The sequence below is a fragment of the Budorcas taxicolor genome, chromosome 5 (assembly GCF_023091745.1).
Source record: "Budorcas taxicolor isolate Tak-1 chromosome 5, Takin1.1, whole genome shotgun sequence".
Taxonomy (NCBI): Eukaryota; Metazoa; Chordata; class Mammalia; order Artiodactyla; family Bovidae; genus Budorcas; species Budorcas taxicolor.
In genome coordinates this window covers 154,668,776-154,682,017 of record NC_068914.1, presented here as the reverse complement: position 1 = coordinate 154,682,017, position 13,242 = coordinate 154,668,776, and the positions used below count along the sequence as shown (strand labels likewise).

The 13,242-nt window shown below is 41.1% G+C and overlaps 1 protein-coding gene across 1 annotated transcript in view; it reads left to right on the top strand.

The window, feature by feature from the left end:
* The window catches only part of ENTHD1 (ENTH domain containing 1), an 81,740-nt gene extending 73,547 nt beyond the window's left edge, over positions 1–8,193 (top strand). Inside the window, exon 6 of the mRNA XM_052641431.1 lies at positions 7,586–8,193. Coding sequence (XP_052497391.1) covers positions 7,586–8,193 — 608 coding nt within the window. The remainder of the gene's footprint in view (positions 1–7,585) is intronic.
* The last annotated feature ends 5,049 nt before the right edge of the window (positions 8,194–13,242 follow it).

Sequence of the window (13,242 nt, the reverse complement as noted above, 5' to 3'; positions counted from 1 at the left end):
AAGTGGCTAAAGTAATGGATCCTGGGATTCTAGACTGGTTTAGGAAAGGAGCCAGAATCAAGAGGACACTGATAGAAAGAGAGAAAATAGAAAGATCATTGCATCTGTGGTCTCATTGCATCAATGAGGCCAAAGTGTAGATGTATTAAAAGGAATGTAAAAGGAATCTATAGAGCTGGAAGTAACTGAGAAGAAAAAGTAATCTTGGAAAACAAGATTTCAAAGTAGGGCAGTTGAGAGTGATGGCATTCTAGGAAATACTCAGAGGAATGGCTGAAGGTCATTGTGGTTGAGGAATTCAAGAAATGATGAGACTAAATGGATGTTAGTCTCCATGGATACTGGGTGGTGGAGGATAACAAAGAGAGTACCTTTTTTTTTTTTTCTGGTTTTCATTTAAGCGTTTGTTTATAGGAAGGGTCCAGGTCCACTGTCATAAAACTCTTTGGAGATAATGAGCTGGACAAATTTTAAAAATCCTTGCATATTTTAGCGGTTCTCAAATACCAGGGAGACTGTCTAAGGCAGCCAGCTAATACACTTTAATATCTTTACTGAATGAGAGGAATGAATTTGCTGCAGCAACCTCCTTTGACATTTTGATGCTCAATACCTCTGTTCTGAGAAGAGCCCATTCCTTCTGCTCCTCTGCTTATTTGTCTGAAGCTCAAACTGTTGTTGTAGGTCGTTAGTTTATCACGCACACTAAAAAGGAAGAAGGAGCTAGCACGTACTTAGAAGCCAATTTGGTGGCAGGCAGCTTTCCTTATAGTCTCATCAGCCACAGTCAGGGTGAGGGTGTTAGATGCCCTGGATTTTACTTTCTAATTCTGGGGAGGAAAAAATTATCTGTACTTTGTCTTGTTGAGATAGCGGTGACCATCCTCACTGGCTTCCTCCTTTCTGTCTCATTTGGTTCCATTTTGTTTTTTACTCTGGATTTCAGCAACAGTTGTTCTTTGTAGCTGTTTTTCAGTTCACCTTTGCTAGGAAAAGAAACTAAAGTGACACATACACTAAAGACTCATTTACAATGCCTTTTTCTTTTTGCCTATAAAAGCCTTTGGAGTTAGAACAATTAACAGAGTCCCTGAAGCAATGGGGGAAATGATAGAAAGCAGTTCTACAGACCATCCCAGCTAACTCTGGTGAGCTAGTGGTCAGGGTGGTCCATAAGCCCCGTGTGGAGTAGAGCGTTGATGGGAGAGGAAGGCTTATCGCCCTCTAGGGAAGTCACAGCCAGGGTGCTCCCTGACCCCTAGACAGGGCCCCAACAACCCTTCCAGTTGTGCAGCTCCTGCCTGCTCTTGTGCAGACAGAAAGATGCACCAACTTGATTTTTTAAATTTAATGAACCACATTTATACTTCATAAGCAAGTGAGAAAACTCATCTTTAATACAATAATCCAATTTTCCCAATAAAAACCCAGCATAAGTGATTTATGACTACTTATAATAAGGGGCAGACTTACTAGCATTTCTCTCTAGGCCCATGTTACTCCTAAATCTGGTTCTTTTATGTAGCTTATTTATAATAATGATACTAAAAATAAATTTTCAAATAAGGCAGCTTTTAAAAATTGAGATCTAATTCCTGTACCATAAAATGCACCCTTTGAAAACGGACAGCATAGTGGTTTTTCAGTGTATTCTCAGAGTTGTACAGTCATCACTGCTAATGCCAGAGCATTCCCACTACCCTCAAAAGTCCTGTACACACAAGCAGCCACTCTCTGCCCCCTTTATCCCAGGCCCTGGTAGCCACTGTCTACTTTCTGTCTCTATGGATTTACCTTTTCTGGACATTTCATGGGATGGGGTCATGCAACACGAGGCCTTTTGTGATTTATTTCTTTCGCTGAGCATCATGTTTTCAAGGTTTATCCACAATGTAACATAAATCAGTAAGTGATTCCCTTTTATGGCTGGATAATATTCCAATGTATAGATAAACACATTTTCTTTATCCTAATCAGTTCACAGACGTTTGGATTGTTTCCACTTTTTGGCAGTTATGAATAATTCTATTTCAAAGAATTTTGTAAATGTTTCATTTTTTAGCCATAGAACAAAATCAGGATAGTATCATTCCTGTGTGTAGGTAACTTGACAGCCATTCTGTATTAGTGAGGAAAACTGAAAAAGATGAATTGGAGAATGGGAAAAAGAAAAAAATCCCTCTCTTGTACAGTGAACTGTTTACCGAAGACCAGCTGCTAGCAGAAAAATTTACATTTACTGCTAAAGATAATTTTAAATATTTCCAGAAGTGTATCTGTTATCTTATTTTTTCCAATCCAGTACTTCCAAATGCTTTTTAAGTTTAAAATTGTAGTATAATAATTAACAGTGTGTGCGTGCTAAGTCGCTTCAATTGTGTCCGACTCTTTGTGACCCTAATTAACAGATCCAGCATTATTTGTGAGTATAAAAAATTAGAGATAACACATTAGCATTTGGAAAAATCTTGTCAGTGCTATCTTCAAGCGAGTCTGGCAGTCATTAGCATGACTGTATCACACAATGAGACTTTTAAATCCAGCTATTTGCTGCAGCTGATTTGCAATACTTGCTGCATTTCAGCTCTGGGGGGTCGACTGTATGAAGAGGATGCTTGTTAACCACCGCAGTGAGCCAGAGAAGGGTCGCTAAACGGGGAGGGAGATGCGCCCTGAGGCGCAGTGTGCAGTGGCTGGTACAGCTGCAGTGTGTTTGGAAACAAAAGTAAATCGGCGTGCAGCAATTAGAGATGAAGTGGGTTCTTATGAGCAAAAGCATCAAGCAGCCTATGAATCAAAGCTGCAGAACTATAAACAGTGAGAAGCTGTTTCCTCAGCAGTTGTAGCTACACAGCAGGAGAAAGGTGGGCATACAGCAAAAAGCAGTGATTCTCTGACCAGAGCACATAGCAGAAACACCTGCAGGTTTGTTCAAACCCAGTTTTCTGAGCCCCAACCCCCAGTGTCTGATTCAGCTGGTCTGGGGTGGGGCCCTAGAACTTCATTTTAACAAATTCCCAGGTGATGCTGCTGCTGGTTCAGGAACCGCACTTTAAGAAACACTGGCATTAAACTGTGGGCTTCCCTGGTGGCTCAGCTGGTAAAGAATCTGCCTACAGTGTAGGAAGCAATGGCACCCCACTCCAGTACTCTTGCCTGGAAAATCCCATGGACGGAGGAGCCTGGTAGGCTGCAGTCCATGGGGTCGCTAAGAGTCAGATATGACTGAGCGACTTTACTTTCACTTTTCACTTTCATGCATGGAGAAGGAAATGGCAACCCACTCCAGTGTTCTTGCCTGGAGAATCCCAGGGATGGGGGAGCCTGTTGGGCTGCCATCTATGGGGTCGCACAGAGTCGGACACGACTGATGCGACTTAGCAGCAGCAGCAGTGTGGGAGACCTAGGTTCGATCCCTGGGTTGGGAAGATCCCCTGGAGAAGGGAAAGGCTACCCACTCCAGTATTGTGGCCTGGAGAATTCCATGGATTGTATACATGGGATATACCATTCATGGGGTCCCAAGAGTAAGATGCGACTGAGCAACTTTCAGTTTCAGCATAAAACTGAAGCCAGGTATTCATCATGTCACACGTGTGTGCCTACCATAACTGTGTTATCTTTAAATACATTTGTTGTTGTTCAGTTGCTAAGTCGTGTCCAACTTTTTGCAACCCCATGGACTGCAGCACGCCAGGCCTCCCTGTCCCTCACTGTCTCCTAGAATTCACCCAAGTTCATGTCCATCACGTCGGTGATGCCATCCAACCATCTCATCCTCTGCTGCCCTCTTCTCCTCCTGCCCTCATTCTTTCCCAGCATCAGGGTCTTTTCCAATAAGTCAGCTCTTCACATCAGGTGGCCACAATATTGGAGCTTCAGCATCAGCCCTTCCAATGAGTATTCAGGGTTGATTACCCTTAGGATTGACCGGTTTGATCTCCATGCTGCCCAAGGGACTCTCAAGAGTTTTCTCCAAATCACAGTTCAAAGGCTTTAGCATTCAGCCCTCTTTATGATCTAGCTCTCACACCCATACATGGCTACTGGCGAGACCACAGCTTTGACTATGTGAACCTTTGTTGGCAAAGTGATGTCTCTGCTTTTTCATACTCTGTCTAGGTTTGTCATAGCCTTCCTTCCAAAAAGGAAGTGTCTTCTAATTTCATGGCTGCAGTCACCATTCACAGTGATTTTGGAGCCCAAGAAAAGAAAATCTCTATCATCTCAATTCCAAAGAAGGGCAATGCTAAAGAATGTTCAAACTACCAGACTCTTGTGCTCACTTCCCATGCTAGTAAGGTTATGCTCAAAATCCTTCGAGCTAGGCTTCAGCAGTACTTGAATCGAGAACTTCCAGATGTACAAGCAGGGTTTAGAACAGGCAGAGGAACCAGAGATCTTTAAATATATAAGATAGCATTATACTAACACTTGACTGAAATATTGTTTTCCTCCTGGCCTTCTTAAATCTTCCTTATGAAATCATTCTTTCTGACCAGAGTGAACTATTTCTAGAATAGTTTCTTAGTACTCTAACATATGTGGTTTGGGTCCTAGAATCTTAGAATCTCACCAAGGATATATAGTTCTGTCAGCTGATGCCTTGATCTTGCCTGAAATGTTCCTGCCAAATGGTCGCTCAGGCTGTGCATGAGCTCCCTCAGTGTTAAGAACCTCACCGCTTCCCAAAGCAGTGCATGTCATGTGTGGGAAACCACAACTATTTAAACGTTTTCATTTTTCAACTGGACTGAAATCTCTTTTCCTGTTACTTTCTCCTGCTAACTGCAGTTCCAACTTGTACACAATATGAGAAATGGAAGATAAATATTACTAAGATTTTCTGACTGTTTTCAAAAAACTAAATATAGCCACAGCAACCCTCTGTCTTCCTATCTGTTTTGGGGTAAAGATTTGAATATCCATCAACCCTTCTACATCCCTCACCATCTTGGTTGCCTGCCTTCTCAACTTTATATCTAGAATTTAACATAATTATCTAATAGAGTAAAAATAATTATAATAGAATGGTGTGGATGTAGAGTTTAGATTAGATTATATGCTTTAACATCAGAGACTTGAATTTGAGTCTCATCTCTACCCCTTTTTAGCCTTGTGATCTTGGGAAAGTTTCTTTGCTTCTCTGAGATGCCTTTGCCTCATGTTTTAAATGGGATTATGAAGCCTATCCCACAGGTTGTTATTGTAGTGTGGTGCTAAATAGAATTTGAAAATACCTATTTGAAAAGCAGTTTAAATCCTTAGACTTTTCCTCCTTGTCAAACAGATGAACAGTTGCCCTGAATATTCAACCAACTCTCACAACCTCTGGCAGAAGTCTAGAGATGTGTTTTCTGGAGAAGGTACATGGAGGGTCTCTGAAGTGAGATGCTAGCCACTGGAGAACGTGTTACTCTAGCCTGAGAATAGACCAAGAAAGACAAGGATCCAGGATATATCGATGGAAAATAGGAGGGTGGCATAGAGACGTGTCCAGTGACAGCTGTGGGTGCGGCCCAGAGAGTTGCGGAGTGACTCGGGAGACGCATATACAGAGGCTTCCGTCACTGGCAGGGCGGTTACCACATACCCTCTTTCTAACCCAAGGATAGAGTGCTGGGTGAGCCTGGCCTGGATTCTTGAGTGTGCTCGTCCTGTCTTGACCGTTTGTTAATGGAGTTCCTCGTTTCCTTTCCGTGTCCTGCTGCTGCACCAGCTGAGGATACTCATTTCGCCCCCTGAAAGTTTTGTGATTGGAATTCTTTCCTGAGAACTGGAGCTAGGCACCAGGTGGCTTTGAAGCCAAAAATAGAAGCTGTCTGCCCTGGCCACATTTTTAGACAAGAGGTCCAATTTAGTTTAGAATGACATGAATATGTAAAATAAATAAGAAAGAAAGATAAGTCTTGTGTGCTAAGTGGTAAGCATTAATCTCCCTCTTCTATGACTTATAGTGAATAAGTTTTGTATTTTTAATTATTTTATTCTCAAATTATTCTCACTGTTATTTTATTTACTTTTAGTTTTTGGCCATGCCTCATGACATGTGGGATCTTAGTTCCCAGAGCAGGGGTCAAACCCGTGCCCGCTTGCACTGGAAGCACAGAGTCTTAATCACTGGACTGCCAGGGAATTGCCAATTAAAAAAAATTTTTTTTGAGTAGTAAGTTCAAAGTTAATTTCAAAGACTTTGGCACTAGAATTTGACAACTTGTATCACCTTTTAAGGCATGCGTGCTCAGTCAGATCAGTCGTGTCTGACTCTCTGCAACCCCATGGACTGTAGCCACCAGACTGTGTCCATGGAATTTTCCAGGCAAGAATACTGGAGTATCCTATTTCCCAACCCAGGGATTGAACCCACGGCTCCTGCGTTGGCAGACAGATTACCACTGAGCCATCTGGGAAGCCCACCTAAGGCATAAATGAATAAAAATAGAGATTCCAAGGAGACAAGAAAATGATCTATGTCTGATAAAGTTTGGAAAACACTTGAATAAATTACAGATGGCCCTTAAATACATGGGTTCAAACTGCATGAGTCCACTTATACACGATTTTTTTCCAGTAAATACATAGTACAGTACTATACAATCTGCAGTTGATTGAGTCTGCAGATTTGGAGCTGCAGATATGGTGGGCCAACTGTAAAGTTATGTGGGGGTCTTTGAATGTGGGGCGGGCCAGCACCCCAACCCCCGTGTTGTTCAAGGGTCAACTGTACTGTCAATTTCTTAGAACCTTGAATATGCTAACGGATATTGTTAATCTCCTAATGGGAGGCACAGTGTGCAATTGGCCAATCTTATTTGACTTTGAAACCCAGTTCTCACAAAACATCTTTTTACATCTTAAGGGACACAGTGTTCTCCATAATGGTTTGGGAAATAATGATTTAGAATAAAGTGTGAAAGAAGAGATTTAATATGATTTTTGCCTGAAGGGAAGTTAAAAACATTATCAAATCTTTAATTTTATGGCAAATAGACTTCGAATCCATTTTATTTGTAGTTTCTTGGTGGAAAAAAAAATAATTATATACAAGTGCTAAAGTGTCCTGGATCTTGGATGGGTTGGACTCAGCCTTGACTACATTTGACTACTGAGAGAAAAAGATTAGTTTTGTAACTCTGAGGTACTTGTAGTTGGTTGTTCATTTTGCCATAATATTTTCTGTTAAAAACAAAAAAAGAGAAGGAATCTAAGTGACAGGTGTCTTAGACTTTCTGCTTTAAATGTCAACTTAAAATTCTGGCAGTGAGTAGAAGAGGGTGTAATATTCTACTTTTCTGCTCTCTGGTAAGTGTGGCGTAAAAATATATTAGGCAAAGTTTGAGAGTCAAGATGAATATTGATATTCCTATTTAAATTCCTTTTCTGTGGTATTATTGATGTATCATACATCTTTAGATTTTCTCTATTTCCTGCTTTGGTTTTATTGGGGCCTACTGTGACTCTTTAACATATAAAATTCTAAGTAGTTTATGCTGAGACCAGATAGAATTTGACATTGTAAAATTGTTTAAGCTATTACTCTTATTTGTATGTTGCCTAATCTTTGTCTTTCATTTACACATTTTAGTTTCAACTGCCTCTGAGGGAACATTCTCCTTTTCTACTTTATCTGTGTCATCCCCTGATTCAGCCTCTCCAGAGAAGTCTGTTCATCCCTTACCCCCAGTTCGGGCCGGACCTTCCTTTTGGACTTTGTCCCGTCAACAGTCTTCTTCTGCCTCTGTTAAAAATACAGATAAGACAGCCAGGATCCATCACCCTTTCGCTCCTAGGAGTCCATTGTTCCCCGATGAAAAAGCAAATGACCACCTCAACCTCCTGGAAATTCTTCCAGACAACTCTGGTTCTGCCAAAGAGAAGACGAGTTCAATTTCTAGCAGTGACTGGGTAGCGTTTTCCACTCAGAATGTAGACCATTTCACCTCGGTGTCCTGTTCTAGTTCTCAGGCAACCAAAGGCCTGTCCAGGGAGCCTGAAGCAGACAATTCCACTAACGTTCTTCTAGGGGAGGTGAAAACTGCCATAGTCACACTGCACGAAGACCTGAGCATGGTGATACGGGAGCTCAACGTCATCAGCAGCCGTCTGGTGAGCATGAGCGGGCCCAGTCCCCAAGTAAGCAGGTCTCTGCAGCTCCCCCAGTGTTCTGAGGCGGGCTCCGATCAAGTCGAATGATCTCAGTAGCTCTTGTTGATAGAACGCAAAACATTTTATAGATTTTCATTACTGTGCAAAAATAGAGTGATAGTTTGATTTTTCTTTGTCAGGTTTATTAAACAAGTATGCATCAAACCAATAAATTCATCTGGGTGGTTTATTTTTTAAAGAGAAAAAGAATCACCTTTGATAATATTTTCAGGTTTAAATATTAGTTCATTTGAAACTGAAGAGAATTTCATTCCTCCATGCTCTATACTTTACCTCTAAATAGCATGGAGCAGTAGTGAAAGTTGTGGTAATACTTCAGACAGCAGATGACTATTCCAGAGTTCCTGGGTAAATTGGCAGTAGGAAGCCTCTCATTTTCCATCAGTATGGAGCTTCATTGTTAACGAGCCTTTGCCTTGTCTTAGGAGAATTGAGTCTGGGGTATATGTTTCACATCTCTTCATGTCACCTTTCAGGTTCTGCAAAAAAGGGCCAAAAATCTTTCCCTTCTTGTGGATGCCACAGTTGGTTGAGAGTTGAGTTGAGATAAGTAGGGCATGAAACAGGTGGGGTTTTGTTGTTTCTGTTGTTGTTAAGGAATATGCAAAGTAAATTTAAATGTGTACCTTTTTCTTGTACTTTGGAAAATAAATTTGGTGTTTTTAGTCTTTTATGTATCTGTTTTAATTCATTAAGACAGCTTTGTAAATAGAACTGTCTCAATTATTTATGGGGGAAATGATCTGGTTTGGGGATTACAGACCAGTGATTCTCAATCCTGCTGCAGATTGGAATCACCAGAGAAGCTTTTGTTTTGTTTCATATTTATTTGAAAGAACAATGTAAAGGGCTCCATTTACCCACTGGTCAGTGTCAATAATTACTAACCAAAGGCTAAAATAATCTCTGATAATTTTGAAGAATTATGAGACATTTTAAAAAGTATTCTAATGCTCTGGGTGCTGGTCCCAAATCAAAACTGATTTTCATCATGCACACTGGGTTAAGAACTAGAGGACACTGTTGGTGCAGGAACATGGGGTGAGGAAATAAGCCAGTCAGAAGGCTGTTGAAGTTATCCAGATAAGAGCTGGATATGGCTCAAGCCAGGGTCAGCACAGTAAAGGTAAATAAGAAGTGATTCATTTAGGGATTTGCTGATGAGTTGGATAAAATATCTGAAAGAGAAGAGTCAGGGATGAACCCAAAGGTATTGGACTGAGCAACTAAAATTCAAGATGAATTTGCCATCAACTAAGATGAGGAAGGTTGCAGATAGAAAAAAATTTAGGGACTTCCCTGGCGATCCAGTTGTTCAGACTCTGCCCTTCCACTACAGAGGGCATGGATGGGTTCACTTTCTGATCAGGGAACTAAGATCCCACATTCTGTGTGGTGTGGCCAAAAAATACAGGTCCGTCTAGTCAAGGCTCGGAGAAGGCGATGGCACCCCACTCCAATACTCTTGCCTGGAAAATCCCATGGACGGAGGAGCCTGGTAGGCCGCAGTCCCTGGGGTCGCTAAGAGTCGGACACGACTGAGCGACTTCTTCACCTTCCCTTTTCACTTTCATGCATTGGAGAAGGAAATGGCAACCCACTCTAGTGTTCTTGCCTGGAGAATCCCAGGGACGGGGGAGCCTGGTGGGCTGCCGTCTATGGGGTTGCACAGAGTCAGACACGACTGAAGCGACTTAGCAGCAGCAGCAGCAGCAGCTAGTCAAGGCTATGGTTTTTCCAGTAGTCATGTATGGTTGTGAGAGTTGGACTATAAAGAAAGCTGAGTGCCGAAGAACTGATGCTTTTGAACTGTGGTGTTGGAGAAGACTCTTGAGAGTCCCTTGGGCGGCAAAGAGATCAAAGCTGTCAGTCCTAAAGGAAATCAATCCTGAATATTCATTGAAAGGACTGATGTTGAAGCTGAAACTCCAATACTTTGGCCACCTGATACGAAGAGCTGATTCACTTGAAAAGACCCTGATGCTGGGAAAGATTGAGGGCAAGAGGAGAAGGGGACGACAGAGGATGAGATGGTTGGATGGCATCACCGACTCAATGGACATGAGTTTGAGTAAACTCCGGGAGTTGGTGATGGACAAGAAAGCCTGGCATGCTGCAATCCATGGGCTCACAAAGAGTCGGACATGACTGAGCGACTGAACTGAACTGAACTGAATTAATTTTTTAAAAATTTAAGGCATCGATTTTTTAAAATTTCAGATGTCTATTAGATAACCAAGTAGAGATATCAAGTAAACAATTGGATAGAAGAGTGAGTTTGAGAGAGATCTAGATTGAAATGGAGGCTAGTAAATGATTTTTATTTGAAGTTATGAGACTAGATGAAATTAACCAAAGGAGTCAGTGTGATAGTGGAAAGAAGTTGAAGGCCTGAGCCCTGGGGCATTCTAACATAAGATCAGGAAGAAGTTGGGAAACTAAGGAAGGAAGTTGAGAAAGAGGCACCACTGAGGTAGGAACAAAACAATACTGTCTGTGGCATTTGGAATCCAAAAGAGTTTTCTCTTCTTGGCCCTTTTCTATATATATTACAGAAGCATCTTGTCAAGTTCTTTCCAAAGCCCTGTTCAATTTTGAATAAAGTTGCATTAACTCTATTAATCAATTTGGAGAAATGTTTACAAATTTAATCTTCCAATCCATGAACATGGTATATCTCTAACACCTCTGTCCATATAGATGTTCTCTTCATGGTTTTCAATAAGCTCATTATTTCCCCCCAAGAAGGCTTCTATTTCTTTTTTTAAAGACTTAATTCTTTGTTCTTCATATTTTTGTGCTATTTAAGTGCTACTGTTTTACCAGTTTTATTTGTAATTTTAGAAGAGTTTATAGAATGTTTGTTGTACAGTTGTACATTGCACATCCATATAGCCTTTATTCAGATTCACCAGTTGTTAACATGCTGCTATATTTGCCTAACCTCCCTCTCTTGCTAAACACATCTATGTCTATATACACATTATATAGATAAACACACACACTTTGCTGAGCTATTTGAAAATAAATTTCAGATATCGTGACACTTCACAGCAGAATATTTCAGCATACTTATTGCATGAATCAGGGTGGTTATTTCCCAACCTACCTTCAAGTTAACGAATTCTATCTTCAGCTATATATAATTTGTTGTTAAATCTTCATTTAGTTTTTAATTCAGCTACTGTATTTTCCATTTCTATAATTCTACTTGGTTCTTGTATTCCAAGGCCAAATTTGCCTGTTACCCCAGGTGTTTCTTGACTTCCTACTTTTGCATTCCAGTCCCGTATAATGAAAAGGAGAAATATCAATCACCTCAGATATGCAGATGACACCACCCTTATGGCAGAAAGTGAAGAGGAACTAAAAAGCCTCTTGATGAAAATGAAAGAGGAGAGTGAAAAAGTTGGCTTAAAGCTCAACATTCAGAAAACGAAGATCATGGCATCTGGTCCCATCACTTCATGGGAAGTAGATGGGGAAACAGTGGAAACAGTGTCAGACTTTATTTTGGGGGGGCTCCAAAATCACTGCAGATGGTGATTGCAGCCATGAAATTAAAAGACACTTACTGCTTGGAAGAAAAGTTATGACCAACCTAGAGAGCATATTAAAAAGCAGAGACATTACTTTCCCAACAAAGGTCCATCTAGTCAAGGCTATGGTTTTTCCAGTGGTCATGTATGGATGTGAGAGTTGGACTGTGAAGAAAGCTGAGTGCCGAAGAATTGATGCTTTTTGAACTGTGGTGTTGGAGAAGACTCTTGAGAGTACCTTGGACTGCAAGGAGATCCAACCAGTCCATTCTGAAGGAGATCAGTCCTAGCTGTTCTTTGGAAGGAATGATGCTAAAGCTGAAATTCCAGTACTTTGGCCACCTGATGCGAAGAGTTGATTCATTGGAAAAGACTCTGATGCTGGGAGGGATTGGGGGCAGGAGGAGAAGGGGACGACAGAGGATGAGCTGGCTGGATGGCATCACTGACTCGATGGACATGAGTTTGAGTGATCTCTGGCAGTTGGTGTTGGACAGGGAGGCCTGGCATGCTGCGATTCATGGGGTCGAAAAGAGTCGGACATGACTGAGCGACTGAACTGACTGACTGACTGACTCGGTTCTTGTAAAATTGGCTATATTGTTTTTCACAGACCTCTGTTTCTTACAGATAGTGTCAAGCATATCTTAGTAGAAATGGTAAGTAAACTAGTATAAAATTCTTACTGGTAAGAAAAATAAGTAAACTGAAGAGTATTCTTGTTAGCAAACTATTAAGAATGGTCTAATACATGCATAAGGCTATTAATTTTCCTTTGCATAACTGAAATCCACAAATTTTTAAAAATTGAGATATAATTTCAGTTCAGTTCAGCTCAGTCTCTCAGTCATGTCCAACTCTTTGCGACCCCATGGACTGCAGCGCGCCAGGCCTCCCTGTCCATCACCAACTCCCGGAGTTCACTCAAACTCACATCGATTGAGTCAGTGATGCCATCCAACCATCTCATCCACTGTTGTCCCCTTCTCCTCCCACCTTCAATCTTTCCTAGCATCAGGGTCTTTTTCAAATGAGTCAGTTCTTCTAATCAGGTGGCCAAAGTATTGGAGCTTCAGCTTCAGCATCAGTCCTTCCAATGAATATTCATAGTGGTTAGGTAAATCATGGCAATTGCCTGAAGTCTTCTAGAACAATCAGGTTAGTCTCAGACATAAATTCCTCATAAGAGATCGTTCATTTCAACTTCATTCTCAATGCATAGCCATTTGGTTCCACTTCACCATAAGGAGTATCTCTTGTTTAATACCCCCACCTTATGTGAAATAATTTGTTCTCATCACCTTTCAAGGGCACCAAAATGAAAATTTGAATTTGTTGAACTCAACACGTGCCCTTAGGGAAAGGTGGCTTCTGCAATCATGTATCTATCAGGTCTCTATCTTTTTCAACGCCATAAGACTCTATACCAGGTCCTGAGGATGCAGTGCTGAACAAAATCAGACATAACTTCTGTTTACAACAGCTTGAGTTCTAGAATTCTGGAGAACTTTGACAGATTAATCAAGTTGTTTTTTAA